At 33.7% G+C, this 26,164-nt stretch overlaps 1 protein-coding gene and 1 long non-coding RNA gene across 19 annotated transcripts in view; one reads left to right on the top strand and one right to left on the bottom strand.

Annotated features, from left to right (window-relative positions):
* LOC134809913 (uncharacterized) overlaps positions 1–5,829 on the top strand; it is a 36,571-nt gene extending 30,742 nt beyond the window's left edge. Inside the window, exon 2 of the long non-coding RNA XR_010156685.1 lies at positions 5,454–5,829. This is a non-coding gene — a long non-coding RNA (uncharacterized LOC134809913). The remainder of the gene's footprint in view (positions 1–5,453) is intronic.
* BLTP1 (bridge-like lipid transfer protein family member 1) overlaps positions 1–26,164 on the bottom strand; it is a 208,701-nt gene that overhangs the window by 14,445 nt on the left and 168,092 nt on the right. For 9 of the 18 annotated variants that reach the window (XM_063809822.1, XM_063809823.1, XM_016952153.2 and 6 more), the window contains 14 exons: positions 22,622–22,731; positions 21,838–21,928; positions 21,247–21,309; positions 18,816–19,069; positions 15,651–15,866; positions 14,320–14,500; positions 13,584–13,785; positions 11,765–11,926; positions 11,098–11,237; positions 8,734–8,935; positions 4,548–4,748; positions 3,601–3,780; positions 1,401–1,538; positions 384–641 (listed from right to left, as the gene is read on the bottom strand). In XM_063809822.1, coding sequence (XP_063665892.1) covers positions 384–641; positions 1,401–1,538; positions 3,601–3,780; positions 4,548–4,748; positions 8,734–8,935; positions 11,098–11,237; positions 11,765–11,926; positions 13,584–13,785; positions 14,320–14,500; positions 15,651–15,866; positions 18,816–19,069; positions 21,247–21,309; positions 21,838–21,928; positions 22,622–22,731 — 2,398 coding nt within the window. The remainder of the gene's footprint in view (positions 1–383; positions 642–1,400; positions 1,539–3,600; positions 3,781–4,547; positions 4,749–8,733; positions 8,936–11,097; positions 11,238–11,764; positions 11,927–13,583; positions 13,786–14,319; positions 14,501–15,650; positions 15,867–18,815; positions 19,070–21,246; positions 21,310–21,837; positions 21,929–22,621; positions 22,732–26,164) is intronic. The other 9 variants (XM_016952155.2, XM_016952162.2, XM_517422.5 and 6 more) reach the window with 4 other exon arrangements.

The following is a 26,164-nucleotide window of genomic DNA, read 5'->3' as shown; positions in this document are numbered from 1 at the left end:
TGTTCTTATGGACTGAGTATATATCTTGAATCCTGCATTTGCTCATTATATTTTAATCTTTTGACGAGAACTACATCATTCATTTTTATACAATCAGGCACAAGTACAAGGCCAAGCCCATATGGAGCACACAAACAATATGCTAATTCCTCTCCCCTTATCTAATTGTAAAGCTACTGGCCATCTAGCTGTCTTGATGGCAATACTTTGAAATATTTGTTTTGTTGTTTTTACTGTGTTGGGGATTTTTTTTTTTTTTTTTTGACGTGTCATAAAAACGTCAAGAATATATTTTCCTATAGTTAGGGCTGAAATCTGAGAGTAACTAAGATTTTATCCTGAGAACACTGTAGGGCTACTGATAACAAAAAGAGCAGTGTTACCTCTTCGAGGAACTGAAGAATCAGATACACTCCTTGATCTTATGGAAGCTGGGGATTTTAGGCTCTGTCCTACTGTCCCTGGTGACATGGTGCTGTTTGTCATATGCTCATTGAACACATTAGGTGACTGAGGCATGTGGGTGAAGGAGGCTGACTGACTTGGCTGCTCCCAGGTCTTGCAGTAAGCTTTTCTTGATGATTCAGGGGAAAGGTGTTGGCTTACCCCTTCAATGGAATCAGGTGTCCCTGGGCCAGATGCTAGTAGAAAACAAACAAAACAAACAAAAAATCCAAAGTAACAGGGTAAAATCCCTATGTTATAAAATAACTTCACCCATCCATCATTTCTAATCACATTACATATTCCTTCTAGTTCTCTATTTAGCAGCTGTACAGCAATTTACAGTTTGCAAAGAACATGCCAGTGTTTTGTTTAAACTCCATGAAAAGAGCAAAACAGGACCTCTGGTCTCAGTTTACAGGTGAGGGAATACACTCAGACTTAGGGTTTCTCATATTTACCTCTATGTAACTGACTAGTTTTCATTTCCAAAAATCTCTTGATTTCATTACCTACAACAATATCTAAATCCAGCAGACAAATGCGGGCAAGATAGTAACATGTCCCCAGCATCGTCTGTTTCCCATGCTTCGCTAACCATGATTAACTTGGATATTTAAAAGGATTACAGAGTAATCATTATAGAATAAATTTACTAACAAATTAACTAACTTATAAGTTTACTAATTTGTTAGGATAGTTATAGAATAAACTATATTTATTCAGCCAGAATGTAATCTCAAAGAAGACAAAACTTTTTGTCTTTTTGGTTCTCTAATATATCCTCAGTGCTAATATATCCCTTGTGGTTGGCATATTAGAGGGGCCCAATGGACATTTCTTGAATGACTGAACGCATCACATGGTACACCCTGCCAAGTAAGATCACGTTTGTGTTATCAATTGTAGGTCTTGCTGCTACAGTAACCAAAATTAAAATTACATAACAAGCTTACTTGGCAAATTTATAGTTTGGTCTCCAAGGAATAGACGTCTTGCAATACTTCTTCTATACCATGCTCTTGGAAATGCCAGAATTTCACTGAGTCGGCGCATATCATATTTAAAGGAGGCAGACCCTATATCACAAACAGCTGATACATAAATAACATTTGTTAGTACAGATTTCTAAAACCTTTAATGTTTTCACATGGTAGGTATAAGACAGGGTTATTACACAGCTGAATTATACTTAAGTTACATTATGATTAGTAAGTGTTACATTCTTCCACAAATTACAAAAACAGCACATTCTAACACTGTTAGTACCATTTCCCTTTTTTGAGGTGATGGCAAGTTGGAATTCTATTATCACTTTATCATGAAATCCTCAGAGAAGTTCTAAAGATCAGTCTGATAGCCAGCTTTCAATTTTAACACAACAGTCTTTTCTATTATGGAAAATGAATCATCAGGATGAGCTGGTATACAAATTTTCTCAAAAGGAATTGTAAACCAAATAGCTGTGTGGCAGGGACTACTATTTTCCTATCAGACTAATAGCAGTGACTTTAGACAAAAAACATTTTGATGGCCTTCTTCCAGAGTTCTGCTCTGGAGCGTTCTTCTACTCCTGTTGTATGTGCTCTTCTATTCTTCTACCATAGTTTCTATAGGGTTTACATGCCAATGACTCCCACAGCTAAAATTTCTGTTTTTGTCTGAGCCCATACCTACATAGCGATACCCGCTAAGTCAGTTGTCTACCAGAACCTTCCACCTAAATGTCCTATAGACATTTCCTTCTTTATTTTCTAAGTTAATGGCTTCACTGCTCCTTCAGTCATCTAAGCTAAAAGTTTGAGGCATTCTTGTCTCCTCTGTTGCCCCTAATACAACTTATACTTAAGTTTATGGATTCTCTTCTATCTCTCTTGAACCCACTCCTCATTCCCTTTTCTCCTTTTTTTACTGCCACAGTTCATGCTCTCATCTACTATTGCATGGTCTACTTCAGCAGCCTCCTCAAGCATCTTTTCTTTCCTGTCTTTCAGGCTACCCTCAACTCTCTTTCTAAAACACCATTCTGAAGCATCAACCCATTTCTTAACTTCTAATGGCTTCTCAGTGCCGAAATAATCAGAACCCAATTCTTTAGCATGGCATATGATATGAGTCCCTCCACAATCAGGTCCTATTTTATCAGCTTTACCTCTAGCCTCACTATTTCTGGCTCCATCCACTTAAACCAATTAAATGTTCAACATTTAATTGGCTCCAACCAATTAAATGTTCACTTATACCCGTGCTTCAGCCACAGCAAATCAAAGTATGATCCAGAAGCATACATTTTGATGCTTCTGTGCCATTGAATACCATGTTGCTACCTCCAAGAATATTCCTACTCATTTTTCAAAATATGGGCCAAATAACATTTCCTATGTGAAGCCTTTTCTGATTTCTCATACAAGACAGAATTTATTGTTTCCTTCTCTTTGTAGAAAGCTCCATTATAGCATTTATTATCCTGGACTCATTTATTTGTCTACACATAAGACCTTGTCTTATTCATGCCTGCTCCCCTCAATCACCTAGCAATCTCAGGTAAAAGTTTACCCTAAAACACAGGCTTAATATATATTTTCAGAATATTGGGTTAAGTGAACATACCATATTCATTTGATTCATAATTATGAAAGTTTTTACTCAGTATTCTGGATTCTTCAGAATGTCTATTTGCATTTACTTTTAAACACTCAAATCGCCATGTAAAGGAAATGACTTGCCCATAGTTATATAGATGTTTATAAAACCAGCAGTACACATGCACACAATTCAAGGTTTTCTGACATCAAGTAAACATTTTTAAACATCACTCATCCCGTTTTAGTGTTTTAAGCATTTACAATTAGAAGAACAAAAAGAAACTGTACCAATTCATGGTGGAGAAAAAGTGAAGAAAAGAAGCAACTTTTACTGATTTAATTAGGCATACTTGGCCCTTGGGTGATATGTCTATTTATCTAGAAATTATATTCCTAACATTTATCACTTGGATTGACACAGTACCGTAGGCTGGGCATTCCTCTCCTTTATATCAACTTATCACTGAAAGCTTAACATTAAGTGACTTAATATTTAAACACTATTAAAACAGAGGCCATTATTTAATTTTGGAAAACACTATTTTAATTTAAAAACTATAAAATTGAGTACCAGATATATTTATTAACGTAGTATCCATTTTGCTTGCAGACTTGCTTACAGACTGACTTTCAAAAAATGAGGCACCTCCTGAACGCCTGATCCGTGACAAACTCACTTTTACAAACTCAAGGTTTATACTGAGTGAATCTTTTCGACCAGTGACTGAAGTGGGCTCCTCATCCACATTCCCTTTAAAACAAACAAACAAACACAACCCCCACATCTATATATACATATATACACACAGCTGTCTAGTTAGGTGAAAATTATCTAATATACTGTAATATGCCATGAATTGAAATCACTTGAGGTAAAAATTTAAGCAGAGGGATCTAATGAGCATTAGCATTTCTAACAACAATTTAAGAGGTTCAAACCCACAAACATAATTGGTGATTTTTACAACCCTTCCCCAACAATAGAAACTAGAATTGATGTGGAATATATGTTTTCATCATTTATTTAAATACAAGTCAAGAGTTAGTTACTAATAAGAAGCTTTTATGCATTTGCAGTGTTTTATCTGCTCTTCAAAGTGACAATGAAATTTAATTTCACGAAATGGCTGACTTAAATTATAGTCTCTTTTTAAATTAACAATTGTGACCCATGCACTTTAAAATTTTACTTTCTACACAGTTTGTTGTATAAATGGACAGTGATTTGCTAAGACATTTAAATATTTCAATAACATAAGTAATCTCTGATATCCAGAGATTACTGTGCTGTGTATACCGCTTAGAAAATATTCTGAATTTTAAAATTCTTGTATAATTCACCTGAATTACTTATTGTATATGTCTACTTATTACGTAAATATGAGATAGGTATTATCAAAGAGGAAAAATATAAAGAGCATCTGATCTTGGCTATGTCCTTATGATTTATGAAAATAAAGCTTGAAAGCTTGAAAAGATGCTGTAAATCTGAAAAAGACATAAACATGCAAAGTATACCTAATCCTCCTGATCCAGGTGTGAGGCCAGAAACAGCAGTTTTTTGTTTCCCTGCTCCATATGGATGAAATACATAAAGGGAAAAGTCAGACATGCATGCAGTGAAGCTCAAGCCAGATGAACTACTGCTGGAACTGGTCAGGTCTGACTGACTACTACTATGTCGACTTCGGCCAAGAGGGCTGCCTAGTCCCGATGAACCTACAGTGAGCACAGGAAATTGAAAATATAAGCTACAAGAAAAAAAGGCCAGTCAATAATAGTTCTTAAGAACCAGACATGACTTCAGAATAAAATGGAAACACTCAAGCATCAGATCAAAAGATTTAACAGATCAATAGATTTAAATCCTTAAAACTGAAATAAAGACTTAGATGTATTTTCCAATTAATTTACACCAGGGTTGAATACTCTGTTCATCCTTAAAACAATTATTTTTATATATATGTTTGGCCTACTGCATGGTTTCCTATTTCTTTTCTCCTTCACTACTAGAAGCAGGCAGTGGAAGAGGCCCAAAATAGCTAGGGCTTAAGCAAAGTGGGGAGAACATACTGTAAAAAAATCCGTATCATATACTTGGAGTCCACATTTCAGTAGGTGCAGTGGAAACAGGGCAAGGTATGCAAAAGCAGAAAGTAAAAAAATCTGTTAGAGAGCCAAGTGTCCTTGTTGGTAACATTTACTAGGGATGGACAGGTAAATTCCAAAAACATAAAAAATATGAGACCATTTGAATAGATTATTAAATGATTTTGCTGGTGATTCCAAAATGTATGTCCAGACCAGACCTCCTTTGGATTTATATATTACAACTGCCTACTTGACCTCCTATTAGAATGGGTCACAGGCATTTAAACTGAACTGCACTCTTGATCTTTTTCCTTGAATTTGTTTTTCTTCCAGTGGTCCCCATCTCCAGTAAATGAATACTTCCATGAAAACAGCTCAACCAGGCTGGGCACAGTGGCTCATGCCTATAATCCCAGCACTCTGGGAGGCCGAAGTGGGCAGATCACGAGGTCAGGAGTTTGAGACCAGCCTGACCAATGTGGTGAAACCCCATCTCTACTAAAAGTACAAAAACTAGCCGGGCGTGGTGGCACGCACCTGTAATCCCAGCTACTCAGGAGGCTGAGGCAGGAGAATTGCTTGAACCCAGGAGGCAGAGGCTGCAGTGAGCTGAGATGGCGCCACTACACTCCAGCCTGGACAACAGAGTGAGACTTAGTCTCAAAAAAAAAATAAATAAATAAATAAAAAGAAAATAGCTCAACCAAAACCTGGGAGTTATCCGTCATCCTTCCTACTCCTGACTCTGTCATGCAATTTATCATTCATCATTTCTATATCTCAGGCATATAAAGTCTGTCCATTTCCTTCCATCTCACTGCTGCCATTCTAGCTTAAGCAATTATTAACTCTGCCTGGACTGCAGAAATGGCTCTCCTTGCCTCATGCTACTCCAATCAACTGCCACACTGCAGCTGGACTGGTATTCTAAAAGTATGTGTGTGAATCATATCCACTCCCTTGCTTAACCTTTCAGTGGCTTTCCCACATGAGTTGGCTCTTTCCTATCTCTCTAAACCTTTCTTATGCCAGTCTCCACACTTAACAATGGCTTTTTTTTCCTTTTTGTTATTCAGAGTTGACAAACTGTTTCTTCTTCGTGCATTTTGTATTCTCTCCTGGGAGTGTCCATTCCCCCAGTTCTCTGCTTCGCTAACCCATACTTACTTCACGTTTCCATTTAAAATAAGCTTGTTTGCTGGGCTATTACTTGTTTCTCCAAATTCAGTTTAGGTTCCACATTAGTAAGTATGGACCACATCTACTAGCTAAGTTCACTATTACTATGCCCTAGCACTGACCCAGACCACAAAGTAAAGATCCTTTGAAAGAATGGATATTGTCGCAACCTATATATTCTCATCATCATTCCTTGAATAAATAATGATAAAATGAGGGGTGCTATTCATTTATGTTGTTTTCTAAGGAATCATAAAATTTGGGCATAAAAAATTTCTCATTTCATATTCCTTTCACTACCTATTCCTAGCATGGTACATATATACTGCTATATTAAGTGCTAATAAGTTATGACATTATGACAGTTTGTCATTAAAAGATTAACATTCCAAAAGAGAAATGGGCATGGGCATATATTTACCACTCCCAAGAAATAGCTAATAAAGTAATAGAGTACAGATTAAAATAATAAAATCCAAATTTAATCCATCACATTGACAATGATTAAAATTAAATTTAAAGCAGTGTTGGGAAGAATACAATGAACTGGTGTCCATACACACTGTGATGAGAGTGTAGAAATCTTATAGTCTTACCAGAAAGCAAATGTATCAAACACTTTCAAAATGTTCATACTTCCTAACCTAGAAATTCCACTTTTAAGAATTTCTCCTAAGAATATATCTTTGTTTAAAAATATTTACATACAAAGATGTTGATTTTAGTATTATTTTGAAAGCAAAATAACCCACAGAATCTCAAGTATATGATCAAAACAATGGAATATCTTATAGCCATTAATTTTAGAGATGAATATTTAATAATTTAGGAAAATACCTATGATACTTTAAATTTTAAAAAGTTACATCGCAGAAGAGGCCATATTTCAATTTTTGCCTTGGAAAAATATGGTATCACTACAGAAATGTTGTAGTGTTATCGCTGACAACACTAGTTATCTAGGATAAAGGGATATTCTCATTTTCATTTCACCTTTAGTACTTTTCATTTTCTATAATGAATAGTGAGTGTAACTTTTATAATCAGAAAATGTTTTTCAAAAACCAACACTACCACTACAGTATTTTGTTGACAACACAACTCCAACAGCAATATTTTGAAGCTAAGTACTAGATAATGGGTGACCACATTAGCAAAAGCTTTATTTCTAAGGTATCAACCTTTTTGTTTTCCAATTTTGTTGTGAAAACTTTCAAAGATTCACACAGCAAAACAAATGATTTCCTATAACCATTTCCCCATTAATACAAGTAAATACTGTGTTAAGAGATATAATTTCAGTTTTTCAAAGATGACTTTTGGGATGCTTTCTCACAAGCCAGTTTGTAATAATTTTTCCAACTGATGCTTGATGAGATTGTTAGAATAAAGATTTGAATCTAAGATGACTCTCCAAAAATAGGACCCAAAACCTAAGCTGTATTTCCTTACAAATCAGAAAGGTATTTCCCCCTCCACTGTCTTCATGCCTCTCTCAAAAATGGAATTTGGGATTTTATTTTTTTCACGCTTAATGCAAACCTTCTCAAGCTTGCCATTATTGACGTTTTCAACCAGATAATTATTTGGGAGTGGAGGGGGTTGTCATATATACTATAGAATGTTTAGCAGCATCTCTGGTTTCTCTTCTAGCTGCCAGCTGTACACCCTCAGTTACGACTATCAAAATTGTCTCCTAATATTGCCAACAAGATAGCTCCTGGTTAAGAACCAATATTTTAATGACATTCCAGTCTTCTTATCAGTTTTCATTCAGTCTAGTCTCTTTTTTTCAGAGGTATTCAATAAAATTTTTACCATTTGCATGTGTGATCTCTATTTCATTTTTAGGACAGAAGTGGCACCCAGCTTTAACATAGTGAGGAATGCCTATCATCTCAGGAAATCAATTATATTTTAAAAACAAAACCTTTATGAAACACATATTTGAGTTATATAACCAAATTTGCCATTTAAAAATACATATGCTACTGATACTTGATACAGTTTTCACCCAGTGTGATAAGAAATCCCTGTAAGGTAACACTATGTTTCTTATTTTCCATTTATAATACTGATTACTCCTTAATGTCAAATGTAGCTTAAGATAAAAGATATTCAAAAGTACTTGAACATGTGGATTATTATATAGTAGTTATGTCATAGCGCTTGTAGTATGTACATTCAAGCCATATTCAAAATGCTGTCTAACTGCCATTCAGCTAAAAATAGAAACCAAAGGGTAACTCAAGTTCAAATAACACATGAAATATACTCAAAACATTGGTCTACTATAGATTTCTTCCTATAAATAATCCTCAAATATTCCCCTTTTCCAAATATATTTTAAAATATGTATTAATTACTATTAAAATATTGATTTAAAAATAGTATTTGGCTTTATACTAGAGGAATAAAAGAACATTATCTATACCTGGTATTCCAGTTTTGCTAGCAGAAGTCTTTGTTCCACTCTGAGTAGCATTACCTCCAGGGGATAAAGTCTCTGCAGGATATGTAGTCCCTAAAGTCTCCAGTTCTCCTCGGTTTGAAGAAAACACCAAATCCAGGGATGGCAGCTTTAACATGCATTCTACTCTTGATACTGGTAAACAGCTAAATTTGATCTGTGAGGGCTAAAAATAACAGACAGCAAAAGGTTTCTAGGAACTGGATAAAAGAAAAGTTTTAAATAGAAATAATATTGAAATTTTCAAATAAACTTAAGAAACATTTTTTTTAAACAGAAAGAAATAAAGTATATCACCTGAACTCATACATAAACCACAACATCTACAGGAAAGTTAAGAAATTTCACCTTGGATTTCAAAAGTTACATTTAATTTCCATTTCTGTCTACATATATTGATCATGTTTACTCATTTGATACTTAAGATTTTGTGTTCATTGTCCTAGCTTTTTAAACAGAAGCATGATATAAAAATCAAAATGTATAAACAAAATGCTATCATTTTTAAAAACCTAAATATTTGAGGAGCCATCTCAGAACAATAAGACAGTTGACCCTTGAACACCACAGGTTTGAACTGTGCTGGTCCAATTAACATATGAATTTTTTTCAGCCAAACATGGATTGAAAATACAGTATTTGGGATGAAAAACCCGCATATACAGAGGGGTGTCTCTTTTTTTAGTAATTCCTCAGGGCTGACTGCGGGACGTGAGTATGTGTGGATTTCGGTATACATGGTGGGGGGCAGGGGTAGTCCTACAGCCAGTCTCCTAAGTACACGGAGGGACTGTATTTAGATATTTAGATAGTTCAGAACCTTAAAAAATTTATGCTCATATTAAACTTGTTCATAATTAACAAAGGTTGGTTTTTGTTTTTTTAGAGACACTCTGTTTTTTTAGAGACCACTCTGTTGTCCAGGCTGGACTGCAGTGGTACAATTATGGCTCACTGCAGCCTTTGAACCTACCAGTCTCAAGCCATCTTCCCATCTCAGCCTCCCAAGTTGCTAGGACCACAGATACATACAATCATGCCTCGCTAATTTTATTTATTTTTTTTTTGGTAGAGATGGGGTCTCCATGTGTTGCCCAGGCTGGTCTCAAACTCCTGGGCTCAAGTGATCTACCCGCCTCAGCCTCCCAAAGTGCTGTGATTACAGGTGTGAGCCACTGCACCCAGCCCAAAGGTTTTATAACCCTCAAACCCTCATTCATTCTGTTTTCATCATACCTTTAAAAAAGCTAGCTAAAAATTCTGGAATGTAAGACTGAAGCTCTTTTGGCCACATTACTGTTATAGAAGATAGTTGGAACAGATTAGTGTTTCCTTTACTCTTAAGATTATTAGATTTTAATTGAGGATCAACTAAACCCTGAAGTTTTGATACAAGTAGTTTTAAATCCTCCTTGATAAACAGATTTAATTAAATATATACTATATTTGGTATAGTATATATGCTAATATATATTTTATTATATATAATATATACTAATATATTTGGTATAGTATATATGCTAATATATACTCCCAAAGGCCTATTGGTAGGACTGCATTTTAGAATAAAATATTAAATAAAAACTAGGTAACACTTAGCAAAAATTTTAACAAAGGTACTATTGTGACTTTATATCTCAATTACACTTTATATCTGCCCAGAAAGAACTATAATGGCAAGAAATTAAGGTGGCAAAATAAAGGCGTAAAATGCTTAAAAAAGGGTTTTAACTTAAATATTTTTATTTTTGTCACAGAAGTATGAGCTTTAATTTTTGAAAACCCAAAGATCTATGAAACTTCTTGGTAGAAAAGTGAATATAGATGATCTCCAATTTAGGCTGGGCGAAAGTGATACACATTCAGTAGAAACTGTACTTTGAGGACCCATACAACCATTCTGCATTTCACTTTCAGTACAACATTCAATAAATTACATGAGATATTCAAGATTTTATTATAAAAAAGGCTTTGTATTAGACGGTTTTACCCAACTGAAGAGTAATGTGTTCTGAGCACATTTAAGGTAAGCTAGTTTAAGCTATGATGTTCAGTAAGTTAAGTGTATTAAATGCATTACTGACTTATGCTATTCAGTTTGTGATGGGTTAATCAGAACAGCATCATAACTTGAGCATCTGTATATACATAAAATTTTACACATACTTCACACATATTCTGGCAACCTCCAAGCCATCACAAACATACTAAAGGTTCATGAACCTGAGGTTAAGAAAACTTTTAAACAGTAATAATGTTGAAATGTTCAAATAAACTTAAGGAAAACATTTCTCTTTAAAACAAAAAGAAAGAAATGAAGTATGTCACCTGAACTCGTACATAAACCACAACATCTACAGGGAAGGAAGAGTAAGCAGATGTTGAAGACGACACTAGTGATGTTGTTGATTCTTCCATAGGATCTGGTATTTCAAAATGTCCCATATCTTCATCTTGTGAGCTGACAGCTGTTTAAAATATTTGGTTAAGTTTTATTATTAGATCAAAGGCAAACTATTTATTAAAAGATCCTTATTGTTTATACTAGTGAGATGAAAGGTATGAACACCCGGAAACATTTGCTTCTGTAGCCCTTCATTCTATACGTTTTTCCCTGTTCACACCTCTTGCTCATTCCCCCAAACTCAAATTTTCCTGCTGCTATACCAAACACTGTACAAAGAAACTAGTGATTATATCCTTGCCCTCAAAGAGATTCCAGTCCAAGGGACACACTAAGGATGTAGAACTTAAATGTTAATTTTGTCATTAACTAGGTGGGGCCATGGGAAAGTTATGTAACCTCACCAGGACTTAGTTTCTTCATTTGTAAATGACAATTAGATGATCTCTCAAGTTCTTTTATAGTTTATAATTCTTTAACATTTATAATTGCATATATTATGTAATAATGTATAATAGCATTAAGAAAACCTTCTATATAATAAGATCCCAAAATATATGTTATGGGGAGGTATATAAGAAGGATGCTTACCTGTATAATTCCTTTCAATTGGTGTAATTGGGATAGTTTCCAGAGCTTTTTCCAGAAAGTCTAATAGGCAGGGACTAATAACCATTTCTTCTGGCAATGACTGAAGTGCTACCCAGGCATATAACTTGGCTGTTTTTACTCCTCCACTTCCTTTTCCTTTGGCTAGAACATTTATAAATTCCATTTAATGGATTTTATAAAAAGTTCCAATTAAACAGAAATTTGAATTATATTAAAGTTTAATCAAGCAAAGTACCTCACATTTAAGGCCTTACAAGAAAATAATAAAAGTAGCAGGTTGATAGGAATGATATGTTAATGTTAGAATACAGAGGCGATTAATAACATATAATAAGTTGGTTATTCCTACTTGCTGTGCGTCACAAGTTTTGGTCCAGTTTTTCAGCTTTATATTTTGGTTAGTCTCTCATTAGCATTAGTCCTTTTGTCCATTTAAGAAGATATAGAGAACTTTAACAATATTTAGTGGCAAGTGAAGAAAAATGTCACTGTTTTCAGGCTTTCCTGTGCTTAGCTTGCATGTATTTATAATGCTTCCCTACATGGGATGCCATTTCTCTTTCCTTTTACCTAACTAAATATATCTGCTTCAGGAGAATGAGTAAAACATCTAAGACTTAGTTAGCTTTGGCTAAGGTTTCCAACTTCTAACATTTATTAGTTGTTCAAATCTAGGAAAGACATCCAACTTCTATGAGCCTTAACTTTCCTCATTTATAAAAGGGGTTAATAGCTGCCATGCACTTAATGGACACAGATGTGCCTTGTTAGCTGAAAAGTGATACTAGGCATTCTCAGCATGATTACTATTTTAAAAGGTTTATGTATCAAGTTTTGTCTCCCAAATGAAACTTTCTCAAATAATTCTTGTCTAGTCTGATATTCCTTTTTTTTGGAAATCCTGCCATGTATGTACGGTATCATTCATGTGCTATGGTAGCCAGATTCCAAGATGACATTCAATGATCCTTGCCTCCTGGTATTCATGCCCTTGTGTAGTTTACTTCCGTACTGACCTGTGTGATGAGTAAAACCTTGTGGCAGTGATGGTGTGTGACTTCTAAGGCTAAGCCATAAGAGATAATGCAGCTTCAGCCATGGTATCTTTTGGATCACTCCTTTTAAGGGAAGTCAACTGCCATATCATGAGAACACTCAAGAAGCCCAGTAGAGAAGCCCACATGAGAGGAACTGAAGTACCAATTAGCCAGTCACATGACTGAGACATGATGGAGGCAGATGTTTCAGTCCCAGTCAAGTACTGTCATCTGAATACTTGACTGGGGCTGAAAAATCTGCCATGACTGCAATCTTGTAAAAGACCATGAGTTAGATCCACTGAGCCAAACTGTGCCTACATTTCTGATCAACAGAACCTGTGGTTGAGGTTATAAGCCACTAAATTCTGGGTAATGTGTTATACAACAGAGAAGTAATAAATGTGGTTAAACCCAATGTACTCTCAAGTTTGATATTTCCATCTGCTCATAAGCTCCCAAATTTGAGCTACATAAAACTACTCTTTTTATATATACAGACCTAAAAATTTAATTAAGTAAACTATTTGGTATATTATTTATTTTATAACAGATATTCTAAAGTAATGTCAATTTCAAAAACAGGTGAAAATGGTTGGCCTACACTTCCATATTCCATATATGAAGTCTGTATAGTCATTATTGACAAATGTATGTCCTTTTTTCTTAAACATGTGCATTGGAAAGTCTCAAAAGAGCAAGTAGGTAATAACTAAAAATTTTTAAAATGACAAAAAATAAAGTATATACTCCTTAAATACCTGCAGGAATAGGTGGGGGCTGGGGAGGAAGTAAGGTGTTAGTCTTGCTCTGGACAGTGCAAGGTAAAGGAGGAGAAGGAGGAGATGTTGCACTATCTTTCATACCATACAGCTTGGACTCTTTGGAGAGTGTTCTTGGCAAGGAAGATCCCCTGGAGGCATTAGGTGATTCAGTCTTTAGCGTCTTGGAATTGTAATGCAACTGTATTGAAATAAATAAACTTTTAAAATTAAAATTATGAAGATGAGGAAAATCAAGAAATATAGAAAAATGTGGTAGAAAGAACATTGGAAGTCAGAGGACTGTTTTAACTTTTAAAAGTTAGCTTTGTGATCCTGGCAAGTTTCTTTGCTTTTATTCATTTTTTAAAATAAAAAGGTCATTTCAGATAATCTTTAATGTCCTTTCGAACTGAATAGTCTATGATTCTATAATTCCAGAATCTAAAAAATTGTTGTTTAATGAAGTTGCACTAGCAAAGTTTAGCAAGTTTGTTACGAATATCAATTTATTAAAAAACCGAACTTCTTTCCATCAAACTTTCATGGAAAATGCTACATAAATGAAGTGGGAACCTGCAGTTTTGATGTTCTTCTGTCCAGAATATGGCTATATTAGACAAAGAAGTCACTAAGTCTCATTTTAATATAATGAGAAAAAGATGAACATATATGATAGAAAATAAACATTGCTACCAATAGTCTAATCCCTTACCCTAGACAATTGGGTTTTTACCTTTACATCAACTCCGGGAATGTAAAATACTGTTGTTTCCAAGTCACTAGGCTTTGTCTGTAGAGATGATGGCACTTTCTTGCCGGTCATTAAATGGGTGGTAGAAGCATAATTAGTTTGAAACTTCTTCTTTTTTGAAGGTGAATCTTGATCTAAGCTCCTGGAACTTCGATCATAACTCCTGTGAACAGAAAAATGTTCTTATCTTTTTAAAAAATGACACATTTATCTTTTTGTTTAAAAGCAAACTTTTATTTTTACAGTAAATGGAATACAATCCTTCATTTAAGAAGTTGAAAAAAGTGAAGTTCATCAGTATCTCTAGCGAGACTGGTTAATGCCTTGCATGAGTGACGTAAATGTTGTATGTTCCGTAACTATACAGGGCAGTTACCTTTATTCTTTCCTAAGGTCGTGACTTTCATTTGAATATATTAGGTTGAACCAAATGAAACTGCCCTTTATATAGTAAAAATACAGCTAAATATTAGCAATTTATTATGGGTTATGGTTCAATCAAAAATAAACTAATAGTCATCCTTTTTATCATCACTACTACATTTGTAAGACATTTTAACTGTTTATAGTACTTTTTTATTTTCTCTTATTTTATAAAAGCCTCAATTAAATATTTTATTACGGAAATCTTTGAACGTATAAAAAATAATCAGAATAGTATCATTAATGATCCTCCATGTTCCCACTACCCAGTTTCAATAATTGTCAGCATTCTTTTTATCTACATCTCCACCCATCCGCTCAATTATAACTATTTTTTTTACAGTTCATTTTTAGATTAGAAAAGGAAAACAAAATTTAAAGAAAAAAATGTTAATCCTGTTTATATCATCATTTAGTTAGTGATGTAAACAAATAGTAAAGCTGCAGTTATATCCTGAACATTATTTCAGTCTACTGAGGTCTGTGTAACTGTCTCCCAGTCTTTCTTATTTCTTTATGAACTCATCAAAGCTCTCAATAACCAAGATACTTCTGAGCATTGTGTTGTTCTTTAAAACTGAAATATGTATAATACAGGGACAGACACTGAGAAATTCATGTGTGTTAAAAGAATTCCAAAGATATAACTATTTTAATTTAAAAATTTGCAAAAATCTAAATCAGACATCCATTTCCAGTTGCCAGAAAATATTATGCACTTGTTTATAAGAAACTGTATAAGAAATATACACTTGACCATTATAACTATAATTACATTTACACTTCAAATCTGCATTTTGGGATGGAGAAGTTTGTTATAATTCAGTGATATATGAATAGTATTTCTAATAGATAAAGTTTCATGTATCCTTTTCCAATCAATTTCTTACCTTCTCAAACTTATATCATCATGTTCTTGTAGAAGGGTGGTTGGGTGGAGTACACATTTTCCACTATCAATTTCAACCCGTATATCAAGTTCAAAGTCAATATTTCTCTCTGTAGCTGTGCCACTAAGACTTCTATTGACTGGTGTTGTTGGCCAGCGTTCTGTAAATAGCTGATGAACAGCAGCAAAGCCTGTTGCTTTTTTACGAGATGTATGTCTACAGAAAGAACAATTGATCATTACATTGTAGTAAAATGAGAGTTCTTTTTAACAAACTATTTTCCAACATGTTATGTGAGCAACAGTCTGTAAATAAATTTTACTATTTTGTAAATTCACATGAGTGAGTTTAATGGAGCCACACTTTATTCAGCTACTATGTACTGAATAACTATTATATGCCAGGCTATTTGCTAGGTGATGAGGACACAGACATAATCACCACTTTTAAGGAGTCTGAATATCAGTATATAAAATATACTGTGTATGTTGGAAAATATTTCATTTTCTCAAATTATAACATTTAAATGTTACTTTCCAGATTTTATTAAAGACAGAACAACAAGGAAAGAAAAATAATGCCATGTGCTCTTTAACAAATGGTGCCGGAAAAACTGGATATCCACATCAAAATAAATGAAATTGAACCCTTATGTCATACCATACAAAAAAATCAACTCAAAATGGATTAAGGACTTAACACCTGAAACTGTTAAACTCTTAGAAGAAAACATAGGGAAAAGGCTTCATAACACTGGTCTTGGCAATGATTTCCTGACACCAAAAGCACAGACAACAAAAGTAAAAATAGACAAGTGGGACAACATCAAACTAAAAAAGCTTCTGCAAAGCAATGGAAACAATAGGGTGAAAAGGCAACCCATGGAATGGGAGAAAATATTTGTAACCATATATCTGACAAGGGAGTAATTCCCAAAGTATGTAACAAAATCCTAGCATTCAGAAACGAGAAAAATCCGATTTTAATAATTGGCTAAGAACTTAAGTACACATTTCTCCAAAGAATCAGCCAACAAGTATATGAAAAGGTGTTCAATATTACCAGTCATCAAGGAAATGCAAACCAAAACCACAATGAAATATGATTCATACCTGGTAACATGACTATTATTTAAACAAAAAGCAAAAACAAGTGTGTTGGCAAGGACATGGAGAAAACAGAATCCTTGCACATTTTGGTAGGAATGCAAAACAGAGCAGCTGCTAGGGAAAATAGTATGGAGATTCCTCAAGAGATTACAGTAGAACTACAACATGATCCAGAGATCCCACTTCTGGATATTTATCCAAAAGAATTGAAATCGGGATCTCAAAGAGATATTAGCACTCCCAAGTTCACTGCAGCATTTTTCACAACAGCCAAGATGTAGAAACAACCTAAAATGTCCATTGACAGACAAATGAATTAAAAAATGTGGTGCATACATACAATGGAATTTTATCAGCCTTAAAAAAAAGACGGAAATGCTGCACTATGTGACAACATGTATGAACTTGATTATGCTACATGAAGTATGCCAGATACAGAAGGACAAATACTGCATGATTCCACTTACATGAGGTATCTAAAATTGCCCAACTCATAGAAGCAGAGAATAGAATGGTGGTTGTCAGGGGTTGAGGGTCTGGGGGAGGTTGGCCGTTGCTAATCAATCATGTATAAAGTTTCAGTTATGCAAGATTAATAAGTTCTAGAGATTGTGCCTACAGATAACACTATTGTATGGCACACTTAAAAAGGTGTTAAGAGGGTAGATCTCATGCTAAGTGATCTTACCAATATAAAATATTTAAAGAACTTATCAAATTGTATATCTGGAAAATATGGTTACACTAATATAAATTATATCTCAATAAAACTGACAAAATAGTTTTTACGAAGGCAACGTAAAACATAAAAAGTAGAGATATAGATCATCTGTCCGGGAAGGCAAATGTCCGATTACTGTTAAGACAAAACAAAAAAAAAGGGAAGAATTTATCCACACAACTATAAAGTAATATTTCCTATAACCAAATTTATATTCTAAGAAATACCAAAATACCTAGAAAAATTGTTAGAAAAGATGCAAACTTGGACCACCATGAAATTAAATATAATGACAAGATTCTAAAAATGTCCAGGAAGAAAACAGATATAAAATATCAAAAAAACTTAAGTCACATTGACAGAACTGAAAAAGATAACCAGCATATGCCGAATATGGATGCTGGAAGATAACAGAACAGTTTTTCTTACTTAGGAGAAGAAATACATATTAAACTAGAATTCTGTTCCCAACGCAATAATAAACACAAAAATAGTAAAGCTACTTTAGACATGAAGAAAATGAAGTAGATCTGCAATAATAACTTTTCATAGTAAGTTATTTGAGAATGTACTCCAGAAAAATGAAGGAATAAAACCAAATATGCTGATGTATGGGATTCAGCAGTCAGTGGCTTCAGTCTAGGAAAGGGAGGAAAGAATCCCTAAAGCTCAAAATGTAGAAGATTGAAGACAGAGAGTTTCTTATAGATCAGCTTTTGGTTACACTCTTGTGCTAAGCCAATTTCTCATTATTTATTACCATTATTAGAAACTCTTACTATTATTGTCACAACCTCACTTGAGGGTGGTTTAAATAGACCAGTTCCAAAGATCCTTGCCGCTCCTCTTGAGGGCATATTCAGAGCAAAGTTTCACATATGTCATTTATTTCATTAACACCATTTCATGTTATTTCTTTCTTCTAAGAATTTGCTTAAGTCTTTCATCCATTGCTAACCATTTCCCTTTACTACTTTTCTTAACTAGCCTTCACTATTACATATCTCCTTGCTGCAATCTGTTAATTTAATGCCACAGGAATACAGCCCTCTCCTTTAATTTACTCGTAACCACATCTTTATTTCCATTTTATTTTAGATAATTAAACTTAGGTGACATGAAAAAAAAATTTAAATTTAAAAAATAATGTTATATGGAGCTACATCACAATAAACCATGTGATAAATTTTATTAAATTTTATTTTAATGAGTCTGTTAGTCTCACTCAAGCGAGGCACATTAAAAATTTTTTTGTAAAAGCTGAGTTATATATAACATTTTGTGCTCATTTCTAGATTCTGAAATACATTAGGATCTTAAAATAAGGTTACTCACGAGGGTTTCCTGTAAATATAAAACCTTTCCCTCTCATGGTCTTCATCTTTTTCATCCTTCTCGGAATCTTCACTGGTAGAAGACAAACTGTCATCCCGTCGGCCCTCTTCAGTTTGGAAAGGAATGCCTGGTGAAAAGCCTCCTGGAGTTTTGGGAGAACTGAACACAGAACATGATCCTTCACTATTTGATGAATAATGGGATGGACCTTCAATGGTTACTGACAAAAGGTCCAGTTCTGTCTCCTCTGGAAACTGATTGTAAAAAGAAAAAACATGAATCAGATTCATATTTCAATTAAAAAAAGAAAAAATATATAAATTTAAACATTTAAAAATTATCTCAGAGTTGAATTTCTTCACTCTGAACTGAAAGAAAGGTCAGATTCATGAACATATGAAATAGTACACCAAGGAAGGAAGCAAAAGGGCCAACCACAGAAAGTTACACTACTGACATACTAAAAATCAGAATGAAATTTTACTTAATATAAACATATATTACTGTATCAATAACACTGTAATTCTTTAAAGCAGAAGTTAAACATGTGGAAGCAAAAGAAACATGATTAACTATAAATCAGAATGGCAAGAGCAATTAGTGATGGAAGAGCATGCAGTATCAGTACAAAGTTTATTGTTTTCTCATCATGCTAGTAGATGCTTTTTGTGGATCTTTTAAATGCTAGTAGATGCTTTTTGTGGATCTTTTAAAAGTTAGTAGATGCTTTTTTGTGGATGCTTTTTGTGGATCTTTTAAAAATGAGCCCCACATGAGTTAAAGAAAAATGTGCAAATAGCCGAGTAATAAAACATGTATCAATCAAACTGAAGAATGCTGTATTTTAAGGTAAATACAGTCAGCTCTCTGTAAACACCTACAGATTCAATCAAGTGCAGATGGAAAATATTGGGGGAAAAATAAAAATAATAGTACAATAAAAAATAATACATATAAAAGATTTAACAACTGTTTACAATAGCATTTAAAGTGTACTACTAGGCATTATAAGTAATCTAGAGATGATTTAATGTATATGGGAGGATGTACGTAGGTTATGTGCAAATATTGCACCATTTTATAAAAGGGACTCGAGTATTTGTGGATACTGGTATGCATGGGGGTCCTAGAACCAATCCCCCACAGATATTGAGAGATGACTACAGTTTGTATAAACACCATGTCACTAACTCAGGATTTCACCAGGAGGCCACTGCATTTAAATAGGTCAAACAAAACAAAACACCCCCCATGACCTAATTTTGATGCCCAGCTTCACAGAGTCAGAGTTACTTGAGCAGTAATAAGCCTTTATAAAGTTTAATGTGCAAGGTAATTTATGTGCAATTTGTTATTAAAACTACTGGATGCTGCTATTCCATATACAGTTAAGTCCTACATTGAAAATTTCAAATCCGGGTGTTCTTCATTTTATATAGTATACACGTTACTGAGTTAACAAGTAAATTAGACTGTTAGAACAGCCAATTTTTAAAACTTTGGTAAGAGACAATAAATATTTGTTTGTTTCATATTTATTTTATATTTAACCATGCTTTAATTATTTTCTAATTTATGATTAGAAAAATCTAATATTTAATCTCATAGCTATTATATAATTCATGATTTTTTATATACCATTTTTTTACAAGCAGTACATGGCTAATTTAAAATGAGACTTGAATTGAATCACTTCAAATATTAATCCCTTTGAGAATCACCTAGTTAGCAGAATCCACTCCATTCGTGTAAATTCTTTCTTTCCAAGTTTTCTTCATAAAAAAAGAACAAGCTCACTATATTACAATTAAATAGTTCTTTAAAAAATCCAGTTTGACTAAATTCAGTATGAGATACATGTTGAGGCTCAAGCTTGAAGAGAGTGACAAAAGGGAAACAAAATATATTTGGATAAGTGCTAATTTTTAAATGTACCTTGACAAAAAAGATCTAGACATTCATTCTTCCACATTGTTTTGAACAAGAGAATAATTTAAAAAATGGATAGTTTCATAAATGTTCTTTTACACCAGTGACTCAAAAGAATGTTCAATTATTAATGTTTGTTATGAATTAAATTTAATTCTAGTTTGAACTGATCTTTGTTTATGAAAAAATTCATTTTGTAGTTGAATATAAGGAAAAACTGCTTCACTTAGGGATTAGGAAATAATAAATTGTAGTTTTTTTATGATTTGGTTGAATTGATTTGATTAGCTGATTTAGTCTTTAATAGTATTAAACTACACAGAAGTAAAAACTAAGACAAATGCATGCAAGAGGTTATGAGATTCAAACAGTCTTAAACCATTATGTAAAATATTTCTGAGGTCTAAGTTAAGTTTGAAATGAGAGGAAGATATTTTGAAAGTAGATTTTCAGTGTGGTTGATTAGTTTTAAAGCAAAATTTATATTGTTCTTAGTAAGTACCTGAAAATACCCTTCCCCAGGACAGCTGGACTGTGGTGTACTTCCCCATACTGTATTTTTCAACTTAATTAAAATAATGAGAAAAGTAAAAAAAAAAAAACTCATGAAAAATAACAATGACTTAAAATACACAAAAAACAAAATAAACATTTTAATATAATGTTTAATATGCTATGAAATTAGAATACAATTTTGAAGCTGATCTTCTTCCTTCTAATTTCTGCTATCTATAAATAAAATACATAAATGAGTATCAATATTCCACGTTTACATTTGTGTAAGATGTAGTTTAATATGGATTCTCACTTGAAAGAAAAATTATTCAACAAAAACCTTTCTACTTAAGAGAAAGCAGTTATGGAGCCTTTATTGTGCATGTAAAATGTAAAATACTAACACCTGCTTCATGGCTCTCAGAAAATGTTATAAGGGCAGTGCCCACTACTTGGTAATATGCACAGTTCAGTCATCACAATCCATACTTTGATTATAGTCAGAAATCAGTATTTTGAAATAGTATAATACCATAATTTTGTAATTTGTAAAAACTACTTAGCAATGTATATCTCTAACAAATTATATATCTCTTACTGTATCCTGGATATTAAAAGTTACTCTAGGTCCAGGAGATGCTGCATCCACACGGATTTCTGGGAGCTCTTCAGTTTCTCCTACTCGAGAACTGCAAGTAAATATAAAGTTATAAAACACTAATATTCTCATTAAAAAAATTCCTGGACTTTATAAAAGTCTGATTAATGGCAATGACATTTTATTTGTAAGTATTTACCTAATCAAAGGATTGAACTTTCTCTTAACCTTTAGCATCCCATAAAAAAGAGTCAATGTTTTGGTTAACTCAAGATTTTTCTAAAACTAAATCATATAAAAAGAATTTATACTTCTTACGTTATAGTGCTGATTTACTATTAAAACTGTATTCACTTCAATAAAATGTAAAATTTCCATTTTTTCATATGCTAAATGTCTGTGTGACTATACCTTTTCTAAACTGACAAATCTAGAGCAGTAGCTACTAGTATGCACCTTTTAATTTCTTTGGATAATCTATAAGTTTACGCATAAAACTTGTCTATCCTTCTAAACCACAGTTTTATGTAAATAAAAAAGAAACTTGTCTAAATAGCAGCGTACTTCATTACTAAAAAGCACTTACTGCATTGTGGTTATAAATGTGATGAGAGATTCCTTAAATAAACTTCTGAGTTTGACAGTATCCACTGTTATTGCTATTTTACTAATAAAATTAATTTTTGTTATCTTAATTTTATAATTAGAACATAAAAAAGTAGTTGACCTTGGTAAAAGAGTCAACAATTTTATTACTTGTTTCAATGGCTGAAATATATATTACCTTGCCCTTTCCATTCGCTTAAGAGGTGGTCTTGCAGAAGCAGAAATGCTTTTTGATCGGCTATAACTTGGTTTGTAACTCAAACCCCACTTATCCTTTAGGGAAGCAGCCTAACGAAATGGGAGAGAAAAAAAGGTGACTATAGGTGATTATTTACTGTATTTGACTTCAAATAAAAGAAAATATTCTACTATTAAATAAGTTGTTTTCCCCAGGGGACTTTAATGTTACTTAACAATATGAGTCAAAATAGAGGAGGAATCAGCTATTCTTTGGTTCTAACACCAATTAGGAGGCGCAATGAAAACAGGAGCCACCAGCTGACCTGAGAAAAAAGAAGAAAAGAGAAAGTTTGGGGGCAGGGATGAGGGTACAGAAACATGGTGAGAAGAAAGGAAATGATTTTAAAATTAAGAATGGAGAAAGAAACTGAGAATTAAAGTTTTGGGAGAAAGCTAAGTTCGGGGCAGTGGAGACAAAATATCACTTTTCTCCAAGGGCATCCCGTTTGTAGGACTCTTCATTACAACAAAGGAAAGTAAGAGTGTTAATGACTTAACACTCTCCCTGTCTCTAAGTCCCTCTTCTAGAAACTCGTGATGGTGCTAGATAGTTAAAAGATTCTAATACAGTGGAGTTTTGGAGTCTAAGATGGATAATGGGAATTGAGGGGAATATGTAGAATGAGATGTGTTAAGAATGCAGATGTTTTAACAACTTCCCTAATTCTATCTAGTTTTATTTTTAACAGTCAATTACCAAATATGACTTGTAACAGGACACAAGTAATATTTTAATTATATTGTATGACTGTTGTGTAGACAGCAAAAATTTAAAATATAAAATTACATGTTACAGATCTCACTATCCATTATTACTATCAGAGACTAGTGACAAATAAATTGGAGAGCAGTATTCAAACTATATTCTCTGGGAGTTAAGAAGTGATCAAGGAAGGGCAGGTCAAGCCAATAGCTCCTGGAACCCTGCAACAAACTTTCCCCTTTCCTTTGACACCTGCAGCTCTGATTTAATATGTTTTTCATGTGTTGGGGTACCACCTAAAAATCTCATCCTGGTTAAAAAAAAAAAAGAGGGTTCTCTGTTGGTTTAAAAAATTTTAAAACCAATTAATTTTTTTTTTCTTTTTAAGCGGTTTTTAGACTTTGTTTTCAGTTTCACATGTAAGGAGTTTGGAAGTCACCATTCCATCCTAACAAGAAGTAAAAAGCTGAACAAACTTAAGAATCAACAGCTGTTCTTGGAGCTGTAAGAAAGGCGACAAGGAAGGACAACTTCTGTCCCTCACATTGGAGAAAGAGACCAGTAAATACAGTGAGTTACAGCTTACCAGGACAGAGATGCACAAGTAAAAACTGCTGCAGGAACCAACACTGGGGTAGGAACACCTGAACTGTAATTGAAGAATTGCTGGAAGGTTCAGTGCAGACAAGTCTGAGAGTTAAAAACTCCAGGGGGACCCAGTCACTGGTGCCCCTGCAATATTGTGAAATCTCCTTTCAGTAGTTCCACCAGGTTCCCACAGTAAATGTCAGGGGAAAAAAATCCCCTCAGGAGAAAAGTCCCCTAGGCTTCCAACACGGGGAAGGGAAAAGGAAACATTTTGAAAAAACACTAAGAGTACTTTCTTTTTCTGAATAAGAAAAAATGCCCTTAGGAGAAATTAGCTAACCAGAGCCTAACCAGTGGGAATATCATCAGAGTATAACTGACCTGGGGAAGGGAAATACAATACCAATGCAGTCAGTTCTATCCATACTGGTCCATCTAAGTTGGGAGGAAAAAACTGACAAACATGAAGTTCACAGTTCCGAGGCATAGGCTCATTAAAAGACGATAAAATGCTTCTCTTACCCTGACACCTTAACATTACCTCACTAAAGCTTCTTTACAGCAGCTCTTTTTACTTGGTAAATCATGTCTGGCTATCAATAAAAAATTACAAGGCATATCAAATAGCAAAAAACACAATCTAAAGAGACAGAACAAGCATCGGAACCTCATAGAAGGGATGTTGGAATTATCAGACTAGAAATTTAAACCAACTATGATTACTATGCCAAGGGCTCTAACAGATAAAGTGGACAGCATGCAAGACCAGCTGGACACTGTAAGTTGAAAGATGACAATTCTAAGAACCAGAAAGAAATGCTAGCAATCAAAAACACTGTGACAGAAATGAATTACTTTGATGAACTTATTAGTAGACTGGACATGGCTGAGGAAAGAATATTTGAACTTGAGGATATATCAATAGGAACTGCAAAAAGTGAAAAGCAGAACAGAGACTAAAAAAACAAAACAAAACAGTATATCTAAGGACTGTGGGACAACTACAAAATGTGTAAGTATGTGTAATGGAATACCAGAAAGAAAAGAGAAAGAGAAAGGAACAGAAGAAATATCTGAACCAATAATGACTGAGAGTTTTCTCAAATTGTTGTCAGATGCCAAACCACAGATAGAGGAAGCTCAAAGAACACCAAGCAGGATAAATGCCAAAAAAAAAAAAAAATTACATGTAGTTATATCATTATCAAACTACAAAAAAAAAAAAAGATAATGAAAAAAGCCTGACTTTTTCCTCAGAAACTATGCCAGGTAGAAGGCAGTAGAGTAAAATATTTAAAGTGTTGAGAGGAAAAAAACAACCCCAATAACCTAGAATCATATACCTTGCAAAATTATTCTTGAAAAGCGAAGACTTTCTCAGACACAAAAATTGAGGGAATTTGTTGCCAGCAGACCTGCCTTGCAAGCAATGTTAAAAGAAGTTTTATAGAGAGAAGGAAAAATGATATAGATCTCTATTTAAAAAAGGAAGAGCATTAAAGAAGAAATGAAGGTAAAACCTTTATCTTATTCATAATCGACCTAACAGGTAAGTTTGTTCAAAATAATACCAATAATGTATTTGACTATATATATCACATGTGTGTGAGTGTGTGTATATATACACACACATATATACACATGCACACATTTAATACCAATAATGTATGACTATATATAAATCGCATGTATATGTGCACATGTATGTATAAATGTGTGTGCATGTGTATATATGTGTGTGTATATATGTGCACACGCATTTATATATATGCTTATATATGCTTAAATATAAGAGAAATGAATGACAGTAATGATACAAGAGACAGGAGGGAGGGATTATGATTATTTTGTTTTAAGGTACTCCCACTGCCCATAAAGTGGTATAGTGTTACTGAAAGTAGACTTGGATTAATTATACGTGTACAGATGGTCCTTGACTCATAATGGTTTGACTTACGATTTTTTGACTTTATGATGGCACAAAAGAGGTAACATTCAGTACAGTCCTCAACTTATGATGGGGTTCAAGCTGGATAAACCTGTCATAAGTTGAAGATATCATAAGTCATTTTGACTTTTCAACTTATGGGTTTATTGGGATGTAACCCAATCATAAGCCGAGAAGCATCTGTAGACTGCAGTCTCTAGGGCAACCACTAAAAAAAAATAAAGAAAAGAAAAAGTAAAAAA

The sequence above is a fragment of the Pan troglodytes genome, chromosome 3 (assembly GCF_028858775.2).
Source record: "Pan troglodytes isolate AG18354 chromosome 3, NHGRI_mPanTro3-v2.0_pri, whole genome shotgun sequence".
In the NCBI taxonomy this organism is placed as follows: Eukaryota; Metazoa; Chordata; class Mammalia; order Primates; family Hominidae; genus Pan; species Pan troglodytes.
This window is presented reverse-complemented; position numbering and strand designations above follow the sequence as displayed.